The following is an 18,006-nucleotide window of genomic DNA, read 5'->3' as shown; positions in this document are numbered from 1 at the left end:
ATTTTCTATCGGTCTATGCTGGTCAGATGCATTCCAGTGACAAATTAAATGACAAAAGCAGATAGGCTTGAATGAACCAGATGGGGGCATGTTGTACTATGTGTGGGGTAAGAAAAATGAATTTGGTAAGATGATAAGGCCTTTCAGTGGTCAAGGTCAAACTTCTTTATTTTCAAGTCTTAAATAATATTTATCCACATATGCAATGCGTGATTAAATTAGATTGGTCATTTCTTTATCATTTTTATCAGTTCAAATATTCCTCCATTAGGTTAATTTTTGGGGGCTTGTATTTTACTACAGTTGATCACAAATGCATTATTTCTCAGATTTTTAACACTAGGTGACGGTGACTCAGGAAACGATTTGATTGCCAGTCCTCTTGCTCAGGGAATGCAGTGCGTGTGCGTGTGTGGGTGCACGCACATGTGTGTTTGTGTATGTATGTAAATGTGCAAGTGTGTGTGTTTGTGTGCTGACCTATTTAGCACTCTGTCTAAATTCAATGCAGACATAAACAATTGTGACTGGGTCATCTTTTTAACCATTAAAGCATTGCATTTGCTGTTGCTAACATTCTGGATCAGATTTACTTTAGCAGGTTCATGATTTAAAGGATAGCAGCCTATAAGTTCTTATCACTAATTTATACATCAAAATGATCTTACCTTAAGATTCCCTTTTGTTGTGAAAGCTCTGCCACAGATTGTGCAGCCAAATGGCTTTTCACCAGTGTGTGTGCGCTCATGGATCTGAAGAGCACTTGCAGAAGAAAAGGTCTTCCCACAGGATGGACAGTTATGCTGCTTGGGTGTCCGACGAGGTGGCGGTGCCAGAATGGGTGTCATACCTGGACTCATGGCTGTCTGTGGTGCAGATGGAGTCTGTATACCAACTGGAACCTGCGTACCATCACCTAGGGAGATCGGCTTGCTGTGACCATTGACTTCCATTTTGACCACGGTTGGTGCGGTGCTGGTGACCAGGCTAGGAGTACTTTGGGTGGGACCTAGAGTGGAGTTGGGTTCAAATAACTGAGAAGGAAGTTCTTTCATCTTGTGCGTCAGTAAGTGCTGTTTTAAATTACCCATAGTGGAGCAACCACGATTGCAGATTGTGCAAAGAAATGGCCGCTCTTTAGTATGGCTGCGGTAGTGAATTTCCAATGCACTTTTACAAGCAAAAGGTTTGCCACAGATACTACAAACAGTACTTTTCAACTTACCACATTCTTGGTTGGGGAACAGCATACTAAAAGCCTCTTCTTTGATGATCGGCCGACCCAGGTTGTTGGCTGTCAGATCTAGTGCACCTCCATTCTTCCGATGAGTTGATGGACTGTCCGCTTTTTCTGCTTTCACTGATGTCTCATATGGTTCTTCTTGGTTGCCAAAGCCTGGTGACTTTGATCTTTGACTCTCGGCGTTACTATGCACAGGTGACAATGCCTGCATTGAAGAAGAACACTCGGACATTGCTGGGGAACCTGCACTCTGACTTTCCAAGTCACCCACAGCGGAAGAGGAGTCATTAGTTAAGTGATCACTTTCCATGGATCCGTTTTCAACAGATTTCATGCCGGATCGCTGCTGCGTGCTCAAAGCACAGTCTATTATCTTCATCTGATTCTCCAGTGCGGCAATGCTAGAAATCACAGAGGGGGGAGAATTTGGTAATGACCCGGAATAACATAACAATTGCTTTGAAGACTCAGTTGTGGTAATATTTAATTCTGCCTCCTCATCCATTGAATTTTCATCCATCATCTCATCATCAGGATAATCGCTCATTAGTTCAGCATTCATTTCGTCACAAGTTAGGTCTGTGTCCATACTATCTGAGAAGCCCTCTGGCAAAGGTGTATTTGGAATTTGTCCACCCATGTGCATACGGATGTGCTGTTGTAAAACCACAGCATTTGTAAATTTCTTCTGGCAGATGGGGCAAGAATGTTGTACCCGAAGAGGCGGCTTTGCTCGGTGAACTCCAAAATGTGTCTTTAAGTTGCCCTTGGTGGTAAAAGCGCGCCCACAGATTTTGCACTTAAATGGCCTCTCGCCTGTGTGTGTGCGGTAATGCATTTTTAGGGCGCTCTGGCAACTAAGTACGCGATGACAGATGATGCACTGGTTGGGGTCGGTCATCTTTTTATCAATGTTCTCCACCAACTGTTGCAGTTTTGAGGTCTCAGATGTTTGCATAGAGTCTAACAGGCCGCCAAACGGGAACTTGGCCTTAAACTGACTGGATATTATGGGGAGCAGAGGGCTGGGGAGGGTTGTAGGGACGCTGTTCACGCCATTGTCCGCAGAAGTTGAAGATGTGGTCGAGCATGGAGCAGAGGGAACTGGTTGTCCAATTGCACAGCTTTCTGTCGGTTTGAAACTTGAAGTGGGTACATTTAAACCTTGGACAATGGGGACCACATTACCGCCATTAATTGACTGTGGAGATTCTGCGGTTATTGGAATGCTGGATTCGTTCTTGCTCATGTTTGGTGACAAAGAAGCACATTCACTCGATGGAGGAGATGGTCTTTGGGGTGACCTGTTTAAAGGGGTCACAGTCGGGGACTCAGCCAGACTGGTAATGCTTGATAGAGTGGGAGGCAACTGTAATCCAACTGAAGTTGGTAAGGTTGACAATACAGGCTTGGTGTCCAACCATGTCGTCACTGGTTTTTCGGGTGGCAAGGACATCCCATACGGAATACCTGTGCTTGTAGGAACATTATCAAGGTATTCGGGGACTGGATATGGGTTCATCTGGATGTGAGGGTATTTTTCTTTATGCCTCTGAAAGTGAACTTTAAGATTGCCTTTCGTGGAAAAGCGATTTCCACAAATATTACACTTAAATGGTCTCTCTCCAGTATGGGAACGGAGATGAATCTGTAATGCACTGTCACTTCCAAAGACCTTAGCACAAAACCTACACTTATGTTTGAAAAATGGATCTTCTGAGCTTGTTTTGGGGTCAAAGACAGAAACATTGGGTGGTTTTCCTTTGCGATGTTTCATAAGGGCAGCCAGTGGATCGAGAGCATTAGTAGTTGCAGCAATGCTGACCAGTGGGTTTTGGAAGATCACACTACTTGATGTGTTCTGAGGTAGCAGTGGATTAGACATGCTGGAAGCTGGGCTGAGAAGATTACCATGTCCAAGTGATGAAGTTGAATACTGTAACTGCGGGGAAGTGTTGCTCGTATTTGAACTGGAGCTTGGAGTCAGGGAAGATGAAACCCCACTAGTGGATGGAGGCAAGGCGGATTCTGATCTGGGAGACACACTGCTGGGCAAAACAGGAGTGCTGGCCCCAGAGGCAGGCTGTGTTATTTGCTGTGAACTATCAAAGGCAGAAGGGTGGATATTGGATGCCTGTCCTGTTCCCGAGGCTGAAATAACGGCGGACAACTGGTTTGCAGAATGCTCACTGAATGAAACATGCTGGTTCGCAGCAGATACGGATGTACCTTGGGAAGATGCTGATGCGTTTAAAGGGTGCAATGTTTGGGGAGTCATCATCGCTACTTGGTTTCGGATTTGTTCAATTAGTTGAAGCTGGTGGAGTTGCTGTTGCTGCAAAGCCATCAACTGCTCTAGAATCATAGGGATGGCAATGGTGGATACTCCACTATTTGAACTCGGACTGTTAGGTCGTGTGTCCTGCGAAAACTGTGCTACCGCCACTTTCGTACTCTGCAAAGTCTCTAAAGTCACATTAGTGTTTGGCATGTTATAATTGGTCATGGAAGATGGTTCGGGAATCTGAGGTAGCGAAGTAGCAGTACTGGAGGTCCCTTGATTCTGGTAAGCTTTGTCAGCGGAAGCATCAACCTCCATTGGCTCGTCTTGTTCTGCACTCTTTACCTCGGAGCTGTCATTTCCCTCCGCCTGAGTGTTCTCCTCGGCGGCTTCACTCTCCCCTTGGTCACCTGGGCTACTGGCAGGAGAAGGCTCAGGGAAGGCTTCTGAGCGTGCTGCCTCCTCGTCGTTCACGATTAAGACGAGTGGATTCTTAGTGCAATTCCTCTGGTGCTCCATGAAGTCAGACCACTTGAAGAATTCTGCACAGCATTTCTCGCAGATGTGGGTTTCCTCACTTCCACTTCTGCTTTCGTTCCCACTATCAGCATCATCTGGTCCTTCCCCTGGGGCTGCTGGGAAATCAAAAGGACACATCAAGCAATGACTTGCAAGACTCCCTCCCTCCAATTTCAAGTTTTTTTGCGCACAACTAAAATCAATATTTTTTTATTTTGTACAAATTACCTCACTTCAACACATCTCAGGTCCCTCTGTGTGTATTCTATCACTCTTTCTACCTAGCTAATCATTTTCTTTGCACAATCCATCAAATTATGAGGCCCTATCAATTGTGGATACTGCTGCTTAATGAAATTCCATAGAAGCTATTGATTTCCAATATTTTCATACAATTCACAGCTGCCTTGTCTGTTGGGTACAAATCAAGCCTTTGATGGACTCATTAGGATTCTCCTTTACCATCAGGCTTCCTCATTTCCAACAAAATTAGAGAAGCCTTTGCCAGTTCACTTGACATCACTAAACTAATCTGTAACCTTTCAGGCTCAAATCAGTACCTGACAGGACAAACTGGCCCTCTGTTACTCAAATGTGGTCTTGGACTGACCAGATTTATTATCTTTATACAGCATCAAGACAGTATGGATTTAATGCTAGTCTATATAATGTCTCAAATCAATGACCATATCTTTAGGCACTTTAGAAATCTGAAGTGCAATGTACCCTGAAGCATTAACTAGGGTACAGTTCCTTTCAGGACTCAACATGATTAAAATAAATGAATTATTTCCTGTGTTACTAGAGAAACACAAAGACTATGCCATAATTATTGCAAGTTATTGCCAGAGAGTCCATCCATTAAAACTTTGATTAACAGAGGGACACATTTTGCAAGATGAAGTTTTGGCAAATAAACTGTTGCAAGAACTTGTAAAAACAGGCTAAATGGGCGGCACAGTAGCACAGTGGTTAGCACTGTTGCTTCACAGCACCAGGGTCCCAGGTTCTATTCCTGGCTTGGGTCACTCTCTGTGCGGACTCTGCATGTTCTCCCCGTGTCTGCGTGGGTTTCCTCCGGGCGCTCCGGTTTCCTCCCACAAGTCCCGAAAGACGTGCTGTTGGGTGAATTGGACATTCTGAATTCTCCCTCTGTGTATCCGAACAGATGCCGGAATGTGGCGACTGGGGGACTTTCACAGTAACTTCATTGCAGTGTTAATGTAAGCCTACCTGTGACACTAAAGATTATTATTATTAAATGTAAATGTTTTTTGCAACAGGATATTGTCATGATGGCCAACGAAGCCTTAACTTATTTATACCTTGTTCGCAGTTATATTTAGCAAGGCATACATGCAGTACTAGAAAATGTCTTGAAAAGTTTAGATATTCAACAAAACAAGTAAGTTTGACACCCGTAATCTTTCAGACAAGAACACTCTCGGACCCCAACTTTTACAGAGGCCTCAAGAAAGGTCGCAGTGGGGCAGCACGGTGGCGCAGTGGTTAGCACTGCAGCCTAACAGCGCCGAGGTCCCAGGTTTGATCCCGGCTCTGGGTCACTGTCTGTGTGGAGTTTGCACATTCTCCCCGTGTTTGCGTGGGTTTCGCCCCCACAACCCAAAGATGTGCAGGGTAGGTGGATTGGCCACGCTAAATTGCCGCTTAATTGGAAAAAATGAATTGGGTACTCTAAATTTATTTTTAAAAAGGTTGCAGTGAATTATGTGCTAGAACTGTGGCAGAAAACGCACTCATTGATTATGAATGTCGTGAGTAGCCTACTCTCTGGACTAGACTCACCACTACGTGTCAAACAACAAGCCTGCTTAATGAACAGAATACCAATGTGCATTGGGTCAACCAAGCTGTTCTTCAAGAAGAATAAACTGAAGTACTAGTTCCTTCCACAATATGATTTCTGATCTGTATCATGCCTCTAATAAACTCCAATGCGCAGGCTTTGATTATTTAGTTGCTGTCATTTGTCATTATTCATATTATTGAGCATACAGCCACTCCACAATATCAACTGCCTACGATTACTGAACACGTGAATACCACAAGCAGTTGTGAAGAACATTTGTGTTTTGCCAGATATTGTTTTGAGAGAATAAAAGATTTTGTGCTCTCCAATATTCTAACTGGTAGCCTTGTGTCTAGCTGAGCCATTGCAGGTATTGGCGTGGGTGTTTCAGCGACGCAGTGTCCATTTATTTTTCATTCTGCTTCAACAGCTAGCTGCTTGATAGGTGTTTGCAGGTGATTGTGTGTGATATGTGTGTGTGCGTGATGTGTGTGTGTGATGTGTGTGTGATATGTGTGTGTGCGTGATGTGTGTGTGCATGATGTGTGTGTGATGAACGTGCGATGTGCGAGTGTGTGTGCGGGGATGGTGATTCTGCATTTTGGACAAATAATGATCCTCTACGTGTCGTTCTGATCTTGGCAGTGCTGAATCATAGCTTCAGTGTCTTCCTGTAGGGAAGGGATATCAGATTAGTGATATTGTTGTTACGTTGTCATGACTTTTCTTCCCAGCCGTCAGCAAAATAGGGCATTAGCAGAGGTCTGGAAACAGGCTGTGAGGCTATCCTCTTGGCAGAAAACCCATGAGATCCACTGGGACCTTGAATATAATGGAGAGAAAACTGAGGCGGCATGTCCTTCATGGGGTGTGAACTGCCGATCAATATGTTCAAAAATGAAAGAACTGTTGTAAAGCTATTAACTTACAGCGGCATTAGCTGCTGCACAATACAGAGATGACACTGTGGAGAACTAACACGGTTTGCATTTCTCTTTCTGCGTGTTGATCCATAGAATCCCGACAGTGCAGAAAGAGGCCATTCGGCCCATCAAGTCTGTACTGACCCTCCTAAGGAACACCCCACCCAGGCCCATTCCCCCACCCAACCCCGTAAGCCCACCTAACCTGCAAATCTTTGGACACGAAGGAGCAATTTAGCGTGACCAATCCACCAAACCTGCACATCTTTGAACTGTGGGAGGAAACCGGAGCACCCGGAGGAAACCCGCACAGACACGGGGAGGGCGTGCAGACTCCACACAGACAGTGACCCAAGCCGGGAATCGAACCTGGGACCCTGGAGCTGTGAAGCAGCAGTGCTAACCACTGTGCCACCATTCTGCCCCATGTATGTACGGTTTCTGTAAATGGCTTAAAATATTTACAGCTTCAGATTTGGCACGATATTTGCTTATTTGCATATGTAAATACCCGAGATGATGGTGTAGTGTTAATGTCATTGGCCTAATAATCTATTGGAACATCCTGAAGTTGTGAAAGGTGCAATAGAAATGTGTGCCATTTCTTTTTACTGAATACAAACTTGTCCTCTGCAGATCTCTCGTTCACCATTTTTACACAGAAATAAATATCTTTAAGGCTCTGGATGCCCCACATAAGAAATTTTGAGGGCATATTTCAGTCAGGAAGAAGGCACATACGGCACGTGGTATTGCAAACATGTTATCAAAAAACTGTTCATTTGTGGTGTATTAACCACGATGTGTGGGGCCACAATTTTCTCATAAAGTGGTGACTTTGGCATTTAATGGCCTTTAAGTGGACTCAAATGGAGACAGGCTGCATCTCTATGGATAAGATGATCTGAATTTCAGTTAATGGCAAACACTCATATTCTGCAATTCTCTCTCTGTTGTTTCAAGGGTGGTATGGAATGCGTGCTGTGAACAACGTGCAATTAGTTAGCTGAATTAGGAATGATGTATAGTTCATTTTTGATGTGAAATATCTCTCGAGCCGCACCTAAAAAGCAGAGACTACCTGGCCATAATCTCATGGCTGTTTGTGGGAGCTTGCTGTGCACAAATTGGGTGACGCGCGTTCGGAGTGACTACACAACGTTGTTGCTTTCGATCACTATGTGGCATCCCGAGATTGTGAAGGATGCTGCAGAAATTCAACTGTTCCTTCTGAGAAAACCTTTACAAAAAAGGTTAAAAATTTAAATGGCTTGAGAAATTGTGGGACTGAAAGTGTAGCAGTAATGAATGTAATATTTACTTCACCAGGAAGCATTATAGCACTCTTGTGAACAGAGGATGGATCAGTTTCCTTTAACAAGGTTTCAGTAAACAAATCTCTACACTGAATGATTTCAAATTCACTTTTATCCAATACTGATAAAGGTTCACTACTGCTTTATCTAATTTATCAAGAATGTGCTCGATCTTTCTGTTGAGTAGTGACATGTAAAATAATAGGCAATAGGGAGAGAGTTGCCAGACTGTAACCCTGTCTAGAGATCCAGGTGAGGTCAAATGGTTTTGAAATCCTTTTTGGATTCGTGAAATTGCATTACAGATTGTAAATCAGCCTTTGGTACACTGGATAGAGAATTTGCAACAGTTGATAAAAATTAATTATGAACAAAACATTGCTTAAAGCTTCCATTTAAGGGGCAGCACGGCAGCACAGTGGTTACCACTGCTGCCTTACGGTGCCGAGGACCCGGGTTCGATCCCGGCCCCGGGTCGCTGTCCGTGTGGAGTTCGCACATTCTCCCCGTGTCCGCGTGGGCCTCACCCCCACAACCCAAAGATGTGCAGGGTAGGCGGATTGGCCGCAATAAATTGCCCCTTAATTGGAAAAAAAGAATTGGGTACTCTAAATTTATAAAAATAAAATATATATATACTGCTTAATGCCTCCCTCCTGGCGATACTGCATCCATGAAGCAAGATGAACATCAATCACAGAATTGTATCAAGAAGGAATATTATACATTTTTGGTGCCACAACATGGAAAATGCATCATCTTGTGAAAGGTATAAAGTAGTTACAATCTTGTAACTACTACTTTTACCTGTAATGTAGAATCATAAAATTGTAACGAATGGAAGACCATTCTGCCCATTATTCTTGTCCTAATTCTTTGAAAGATCTATCTAATTAGTCTCATATCCCTGCTCTTTTCACATTCACATGAATGATTTTCTTTTCAAGTATATACTCAATTTCCCTTTGAAAGGTATTGGGCATGATTTTAACTCTGTGTATGCAAATGAGTTTGAGTGAGTCAAAATCTGTCCTGTATGAAGATGTTTGCACTTCCCTTTCAAGTAGTGCGTTAGATCACCACAACTCCACATAAGAAAGATTGTCCTCAGCTCCCCTCTGGTTCTTTCAGGGTTAAATCTGCACCCTCTGGTTACCGACCCTCCTGTCAATAAGACATGGTTCCTCCCTATCTAGACTATCAAAGTCTTCGTAATCTGGATGCTGGGTTTTGCCGAAGAGTTCGCTGTACATTAGGTTTAATCAACAGCTTACGTATGTAGTTATGAGGCAGTGAACTGAAGGTATTAAAAAATTCCAGCCCTTCTCTTCCGAGCTTTCCCACTACTTTGAAATACGTCCCATCAGCTTAGCTGTTACGGCTACAATATCGCTGCAGTAACCCCAGAGTTTTCCGGACATAGAATTTACAGTGCAGAAGGAGGCCATTTGACCCATCGAGTCTGCACCGGCCCTTGGAAAGAGCACGCCATTTAAGCCCACACTTCCAACCTATCCCCGTAACCCAACCTAACCTTTTTGGACACTAAAGACAATTTAGCGTGGTCAATCCACCTAACCTGCACATCTTTGGACTGTGGGAGGAAACCGGAGCACCCGGAGGAAACCCTCGCAGAGAACGTGCAGACTCCGCACAGTGACCCAAGGCGGGAATCGAACCTGGGACCCTGGAGCTGTGAAGTAACTGTGCTAACCACTGTGGTGCCCATGTGACAACAGGCTCCCTCTTGATGTTGAGAGGTCCTTGCCAGGAGCCTACTCTACATAGCCAAGTCTGGCACCATCTCGGAGAATGGATTCGGGTTCGGACGGGTTCAAAACTGCAGGCAGAACCCACTACACTATCCTGTCAGTGAGGAAGATGCGGGCCTTTGTGTGTTTCAAGTTCCTTGCTCCATCATTGACTTTGAGTGAGTTAATGCCTCTGCTGGAATAATAGAGGGAAATCTCAGCAGAAGGTGTGAAATGTTCAAATCGTAGAATTCCACAGTGCAAACTCAGGGTCGAGACCTTTGTGTAAATCTTAATAATACAGGCGGTGGAATTTCAACAGTCTATTATGCCAAGTGTACGCTGTCAAAATTGATTAGTTTTACTCTTGCAAACATGTATTTATGGAATATGCGCACACAAAAACAGAAAAGCTGTGGCCCTCCTAAATATCAAAGTTAATAAATCAATGCTCGGGTTGTTGCTGCCTACGGCCTACATAAATAACTTGGAGTTGGGCACAGAAACAAAACTCTCCAAGTTTGCAAATAATACCAAACTGGGAGGCACCACAAACATTAGGGAACAGGCTATACGCCATTAGGGAAGGTCAAAAAACAACTTGTGGATCGGGACTGGCACACCCAGTTGCCATTTGTATCACCAAATACATAGCCAAAACAACACAGTGCGCAAGATGCTTACACTATTAGTTGCCAATTCCAATGGAATTTCTGCACATTTTAGAATGGTGGTACCTCTGAGATATCCGTTTTACTCTCCAAATTCCTCCGCCCCTTTTGTACTTTTGTGTCAAAAGGACATTTTAAATTTCAGACCCAAAACAATATCACATTCCACGGCAAAACAAATAGCCTTAAACTTCGAGAAATGGGTAGGAAAAGGCAGTTGGGATTAAACTACTTTATGCAATGGCTGGCAAATGTACACAGGCTGATTGTATCAGCTAATCCAAGAGAGAGCTAGTTTAAGTACCTGGTAAAAAACAAATTGATATAGCTTCATGAGAAATATTGTGGGATATGATATTTCCTAGACCCTGAGGCTAGCTAGCCAATTCCAGGCCTGTACATTCCTATGTTTCTACAATCACCCTTTAGGGAATTAGTGCAATTACTAACTGCAAACTGTGATATTCCACATTAATCACCTTAACTCAAACCTTTTGGGCAAAAATACTGAAATGTTAGGTAATGGTAAGATTTTTATTTATTGATGGTCGATCGATATAAGGGACAAAATAAAACACCAAGAATCACTTTCTAAAATGAATAGATCATTTGATCGGTGAATCATAAAATGGTTGCCGCACAGGAGAAGGCCATTTGGTTTGTTATGTCCGTGCTGGCTCTCTGAAGGGAAACTTCAACTACCCCCTCCCACCCAGCCTTTTCCCCATGACTCGATAAACCTTTTTTCTTCAGATAATTATCGAATTCTCCTTTAAAGGCCGTGCCTGAATCTGTCCCCACCACGCTCTTAGACAGTGCATTCCAGATCCTAACCACTCCTGTGCAGAAGAGTTTTTCCTCACGTCACGTCTGATTACTTTCCACCAGTGCAAATTTACACAGTGAGGGGAAAAAAAAAAGCAGTTATTTAGCGCCTTTCGTGGCCTCTGGTAGTCCCAAAGTGCTTCACGGCGAATGAAGTGCTGCTGAACAGTGGCCGCTGTTATACTAGGGAACTGTTGCAGCCTGTCTGCGCACAGCAAGCTGTCACAAAAAGCGAAGAAATAAAGGACCAGGTAACATATTTTGATGGCGTTGAATCAGGGATAGAAATTGGCCAGGTCATCTACTTCTCTAATTAGTGCCATGGCAACTTCTCCATCGACTACCTGAGATGGCAGACGGGGTCTTAATTTAATGTCTCCTCAGAAAGACAACACCTCTGACAGGCCTCAGTGCTTCATTGTTCGCCCTGGCTTGAATCTATAATCTTCTGACTCAGAGGTGAGTGTACCAGCACTGAGCCCAGGCTAACACACTGCATTGGTTCTCCAAAAAATCCACAAAACAGAAGATCAATATCTGAGCAGCACGGTGATGAATTATAATGGTTGTGTTGTATTTGGTACAGTTATTATTCCTGATTGTGTTTGTTATGTCAAGATGAAGGATCTCAGACCTGGAGAACAGAACCTAATTTATCACCAAGCGTTCCCAGGTGGAAAAAAAAGGATCATAAATGCAGATTACAGCTCTCTCTGTCCAGAACAACAAGATGCTTTAAACTCATTGCCAGAAAAAACAGTTTCACCACACCAGTGCTTATTTTCATCCATTCCCTACACAAGGTATCCTTGTGATCGCTTCTGTGAGATTACCAGCAAACATGAAATTACATCCAGTTTTGATATGAACTGGCAGTCATTTGAAAATGAGGGCTAAAGTTCCTCTGTTCACTCGGAGGCTAAGAAATCCTTTCTGGTTGCTGATCCCGAACCTCTATGGGACATGTGGCGACACACGGAACCGTGATGCCAACAAAAAATAAGTTAAATATTAGCACATCAGGATGCACTTACAGTAACGATCCTTTAAAGTTCCTGAAGTTGCTCATAAGCTATTTTCCCTCCATAAATCTTAAGTAATACAGCTAAGGGGGAAGGCTACACAGAGGTCGGTGCAACTGCATTAGGTAACTGCTCCAGGGCAAATAAGAAAAGTATATTTTAACGGCTACGCACCATAAATATTTCCAATCTTGGCAGAATAATATTTCTGTGGGGTGAGAAAGGGTTCCATACATGCAGAAGAGGCATATGTGAGTGAGTGCGCCACAAAAACGGACAAAGTCCCTCAGTAGGGATGAAAGGACCTCCCAGGAAATGAGAAATTACACAATTGCAGGAAGGTTGGCAAAGACAGGGCTTTGATATGACTGAAAGGTACCAGCACTAGATGATAACATGGATGATACTAAACACAAGAAGGTCCTTTTGGAGAAAGGGATGTCAACAATAATGCAGCGAGTGTGGTATTGGAACGAAAGACAGGATTATGTAAATGACGTTATGACAAGGTGGAAGAGAGAAGGCCTTGTTAAAAAGTGATTTATCTGTTCTGATGAAAAGAGGGAGAAATTTCTGACATTGTATAATGAGACAAACAGACCTTTTTGAAAAGAGGAGGAAAGCAAAGAAGTTATTCTGAGTACTACATTGTTGAGATGTTCAACAATTTACACTAATGTTACCTTAATGACTCCACAACCAATGATTGTGCGCAAGAGCATAATAAAGCATTTAATGAGAATGCAATACCCATAGGATAAATGTGCTTATATGCTCATTATGTGCCATCTGTTAACTTCTGAGCAAGGAAAACACACTTGTCGTCTATTAGAAACTAAGGGGCAAATTCACCAGAACAATGACCATCACACACTTGATCTATCCTCATGGGAGGGCAGTTAAGAAGGCTATCATTGAGGTGAGAACTGGCTCCAGTTTGTGATGTCTGATGATGAAAGTTTAGAGTCCAGTTACGTTTTGTGTGGCTGCGGTGGAAATCCGATACCTGGACCAGACAAGTCTGAAGTTCTTCAGGGCACATTTGGCAATTGGCCATTAGCCTGGCTCTATTAGAACCCGGCTGGGAAGGAAGGAAGGAGAGGGAGAGAGCGAGAAAGAGAAAGAGAGAAAGAAAGACGATGCGTTTAAATATCACCTTCAATGATCTCAGGATAGCCCAAGCACTTTACAGCCCATGACGTATTTTGTAACTTAGCAAGACATCGAAGCCAACTTATGCACAGCAAGGCCTCACAAGTAGCAATGAGATTCATAACCAGGTCATCTGGTTTTACTGAGGTTGCTCAAGAGATAAATATTGACCAGGGCATGGGGAGAAAAACCCCGTTCGTTTCCAAACAGTGCTGAGGAATCCTATTCGTCCACCTGAGAGGGACGACATAGAATCATAGAATTTACAGTGCAGAAGGAGGCCATTCCGCCCATCAAGTCTGCACTGGCCCTTGGAAAGAGCACCCGACTTAAGCCCATGCCTCCACCCTACCCCTGTAATCCAGTAACCCCACCTAATCTTTTTGGACACTAAGGGGCAATTTATCATGGCCAATCCACCTAACCCGCACATCTTTGGACTGTGGGAGGAAACCAGAGCACCTGGAGGAAACCCACATCTCATATAAAGGATCACATCTCCAGCAGAGCAGCACTAAAGTGTCAGCCCAGGTTTCGTAAGTATCGAGAGTAATGCTTGAATGGATTCCTCTAACTGAGAGGCAGGTTTGCTACTCCTGAGCCACAGCTGATACCTGGATCTACAATTCAATGGGATTCTTTCCACTTGGCTCCGGATAACCTCTAAAGTCAATACCCTTGAATCCAAGCTTGGTCATGCTCTATTAAACTCCTGTAGCGCATCTATTTTTATCTTTATTCTTTCATAGGATGTGGGTGTCACTGGCAAGGGCAGCATTTGTTGCCCATCCATGATTAACCTTGAACTGAGTGGCTTGCACAGCTATCTGGACTAGTAAACGTCGACCACACTGCTGTGGATCTGGAGTCACATATTGACTAGACTGGATAAGGATGGCATATTTCCTTCCCTAGAGGGTATTAGTGAACCAGATGGGTTTTAATGACAATCGACCATGGTTTCATGGACACCATTATTGAAACAAACTTTCAATTCCAATTTTATGAGTTGAATTTAAGTTCCACCAGCTGTCATGGTGAGGTTTGAACCCGTTTCACCAGAGCATTAGCCTGGGCCTCTGGATTACTAGCCCAGTGACATTACCACTACACCACTGTCACATTCTGGGGGTCCTTGGATAATCAACTCTGAAACTCTTTGAATGCAACTAAGAAGAGTGCAGAGTGTTCACTTTATATTGTGCTTTTCTGCCATAAAGGGGAAAAAACCCCAAATGATTATGATAAGGCCCAGCATAGACACGGCTAAAGGCACTTTGTTAGAATTAGATAGTGATATAGATCGTAGAATTTACAGTGCAGAAGGAGGCCATTCGGCCCATCGAGTCTGTACCGGCTCTTGGAAAGAGCACCCTACCCAAGGTCAACACCTCCACCCTATCCCCATAACCCAGTAACCCCACCCAACACTAAGGGCAATTTTGGACACGAAGGGCAATTTATCATGGCCAATCCACCTATGACTGTGGAACTACTGGAGAATGGAGCACTGAGCACAGTTATAATTGAGAAGGGCTTCAGTGGGGCTGGTTGGAAAAAGAGGCATTGATGTCACCCTTTAGGCCTAAAGGCAATAGTGGATTTGTTTTGTAAATGAGGCTGATACAGTGGCTGGACTATACTGACTACTCACTTCAATCCTGAGGGCATCTGGTTATGAATTGAGTAATATTTGCACATGTGTGGGTGCCAAAAATAGACACAGTGTGGTAACTCATGGGTGATATATTGGAGGACCAGATGCCAGGACTGGTTGTTTACCATTGAAAAGGTGGCACCATCGATTTGTACTTAGAATGGGGATGGCAGCTGTACAAACCCATCAGGACAGCGGAGGAAAGTCTCAAGAATGCCGCTGTCGCTATGGAGTCTTTGAGGTGCAAATTTGACACAAAGTTGGGTCGCACAGTGAGCTGTGTAGATGGAAAGATGGGCAAAGCTGTGACAGATAAAGTTCAATTTGGGGAAGCCATCCCAATTGGGTCTAAGAAAGACAAGTCATAATATTTTCTTAACTATGAGAGCAATGGGATTCAGCTGTCCTTTGTAAATTACTAAAAGCCATTGCACAGGTTTAAAAAAATGCTAAAAACCTTTACCCGAAAAGACAAAAACTGCAAATCAAAATTTTGAAAGTTATGCCTTCCTTGTTCAGAAACTTGGTCTGACCTCTTCTGGAGTGATGCGTTCCATTTAGACAGCATACCTTTGGAAAAATCTACTTATCCTGGACCAGGTACAAACTCTGGACTAGATAAAATGGGGTAGGAGATATATACCTGTTGGGCCAAATGGCCTGTTTCTCTGCTGTTAATTCTATATAAAAGAAAAATCCAAGCATGGGGAATAGTTATAGGCAATCATAAGATTGGGACACAGGAGTCCCATAAAGGCCCAGCATCCTGCGTTTAGGCACAGTGAGAATATGCCTCCTACTATTGACAAGAATGGACCAACGGTTGGTTGGTCATGTCAACCGAAGTTCTGTTTCATTACCTGTTGCCGCACACTGATAGCCAGCGCCTTTGTAAGCAAACAGCCCATGGCGCCTCCAGAAAAAAATGTTCCTGGCAAGAAGCAACTTCATCTGGGTCTGTTGTAGATGGGGTTGTTGGGTTTTCTGTACTGCATGCAGCTTGTCAGTTGACCGTAGTTTGCCACCAGTTCCATAATCTCAGCCAAGACAGCATATAACAGTGGCCATCGTGAGCTGAAAAATGCAGAAGTTTTTTAATATATATATATATATATTTGTTCTTGGGATATGAGCCTCGCTGGCAAAGCCAGCATTTATTTCGCGTCCCAAATTATCCTTGAGACGGTAGTGATGAGTTGCTATCCTGAACTGCTGCAGACTATGTGCTGTTGGTACACACACAGTGCTGTTGTGGAGGGAAACGAATGGTTGGCTAAGGCATTTCAGGGGGCAATTAAGAGTCAACTGCACTGTTGGGTGTCTGGAGTCACATGCGGGCCAGGCTGGGTAAGGATGTGGGATTTCCTTCCCTAAAGGGCGTTAGTAAACCAGATGAGTTTTCTTAATGACAGAACAGCAGCTCTACAGTCACCATTACTAAGATTAGGTTTTTTTCAAATCCAGACGTATTAATTGAATTTAAATTCCACCAGCTGCTGCAGTGGGATTTGAATTCATGTTTCTGCGGCACAAATCTAGTCTCTGGATTATTAATTCAGGGACATTGCCACTACTCTGTTGTTCTCGCGGCACATGGGAAAAATTCACTCAGAAACACCATGAAGCATGTAAAATGACACATCCTCTTCCCCCCCCCCTTGCTTCATAAAAACAATTTGGCGATTGTTGTGGAATTGAAGATTCCCCTGGACTAAACACAGTACTGTTATTGCTATGTTAATAATTCTAAATCTTCGAATGACTAATTCCGAGTCCACACAGGCACTGAACATTCACTTTTCAAAGTACATAGGATAAAGAGTCCATTGATTGGCTTGACAAAGGTCTTAATAAGCAATAACTATTTGCTCTCCAATTGTTTTGCTGAAGTTTGTTAATTCATTTTTGGAGTAGACAAATACTCGGCCATGTTTTCTCTCCAAATTCCACATATATATTCAATTTTTCCCACTAAATTTGGCGAGCAGAGGGATTTTAACGTTGGTTTAGACTGGTCAAATTCATTTCATTTACTGCTGGCAGGAACCCTGACCACATTAGTCAAGATTGGACTTGAAATGGAATTTGTGCCAAAATGTTCCCCATTTTGTACATTTAAAAGAAAACCCTCTTCTAACCAGAATGATTTCACAATCCTTGTCCTTACTTTGGAATCACTCCAAGGCTTCACTCCACCCTATCCCGGTAATGTACTCTTGCCAAATGTCTCCTGTTGCGGGCACCCCATTGGCTTGTGACACTGCTGTTATTGCTTGTTCTCTGCTCCCAATCGAAATACACTGAGATGACTCCCCCTGACCCCTCCGTTCGGTAAATTATTGGGGGACTTCCGGTGATGGCAGGCGGGAGGCAACCGCACAATGGAGGGCTCCCATTCGGGAATGGCATTTTCGGGGCTTTAAGCCCGGTCCCAGTGTCCACGGAGGTGGCAACAGCAGGGAGAAGGCACAGAGGAGGCACAGTGAAGGCACAGTAATGGAAAATGTCGAAGGTGAGCAAAAAAACGGCCGTAAAAAAAACAGCTGAAGGTCCGTCGGGGAGTGATCCCGGTCATCGCGGGGTCACCAAGGAAAATGGAGGCTGGAGCACCAGGGGAGGCTGCATTGCTTACGGCTGAAGAAATAACTAAGGTGATGGCTGCCGAATTCGAAAGGCAGTTTACAAAATACATGGAGACAATGGGGAAGGAGATGAGGGAGGTTTTGAGTGCGCCGGTGGAGGAGGCGATTTCCCCGGTGACGACGGCGGTGGCGAGCGCAGTGGCGGAGGTGCGGGAACAAGGGGAGGCGCTGATGGAAGTGGAGGAGACATTATT

The 18,006-nt window shown here is 43.8% G+C and overlaps 1 protein-coding gene across 12 annotated transcripts in view; it reads right to left on the bottom strand.

Annotated features, from left to right (window-relative positions):
- sall3a (spalt-like transcription factor 3a) overlaps positions 1-18,006 on the bottom strand; it is a 63,720-nt gene that overhangs the window by 18,667 nt on the left and 27,047 nt on the right. For 7 of the 12 annotated variants that reach the window (XM_072466976.1, XM_072466978.1, XM_072466977.1 and 4 more), the window contains 2 exons: positions 1,226-4,159; positions 669-1,009 (listed from right to left, as the gene is read on the bottom strand). In XM_072466976.1, the coding sequence (XP_072323077.1) occupies positions 669-1,009; positions 1,226-4,159 (3,275 nt within the window). Of the gene's footprint in view, positions 1-668; positions 4,160-16,030; positions 16,245-18,006 lie in introns of all 12 variants that reach the window. The other 5 variants (XM_072466979.1, XM_072466980.1, XM_072466972.1 and 2 more) reach the window with 4 other exon arrangements.

Source organism: Scyliorhinus torazame, chromosome 11, assembly GCF_047496885.1.
Source record: "Scyliorhinus torazame isolate Kashiwa2021f chromosome 11, sScyTor2.1, whole genome shotgun sequence".
Taxonomy (NCBI): Eukaryota; Metazoa; Chordata; class Chondrichthyes; order Carcharhiniformes; family Scyliorhinidae; genus Scyliorhinus; species Scyliorhinus torazame.
The sequence above is the reverse complement of the archived record's forward strand: the minus strand, read 5'-3'. Positions and strand labels throughout refer to the sequence as shown.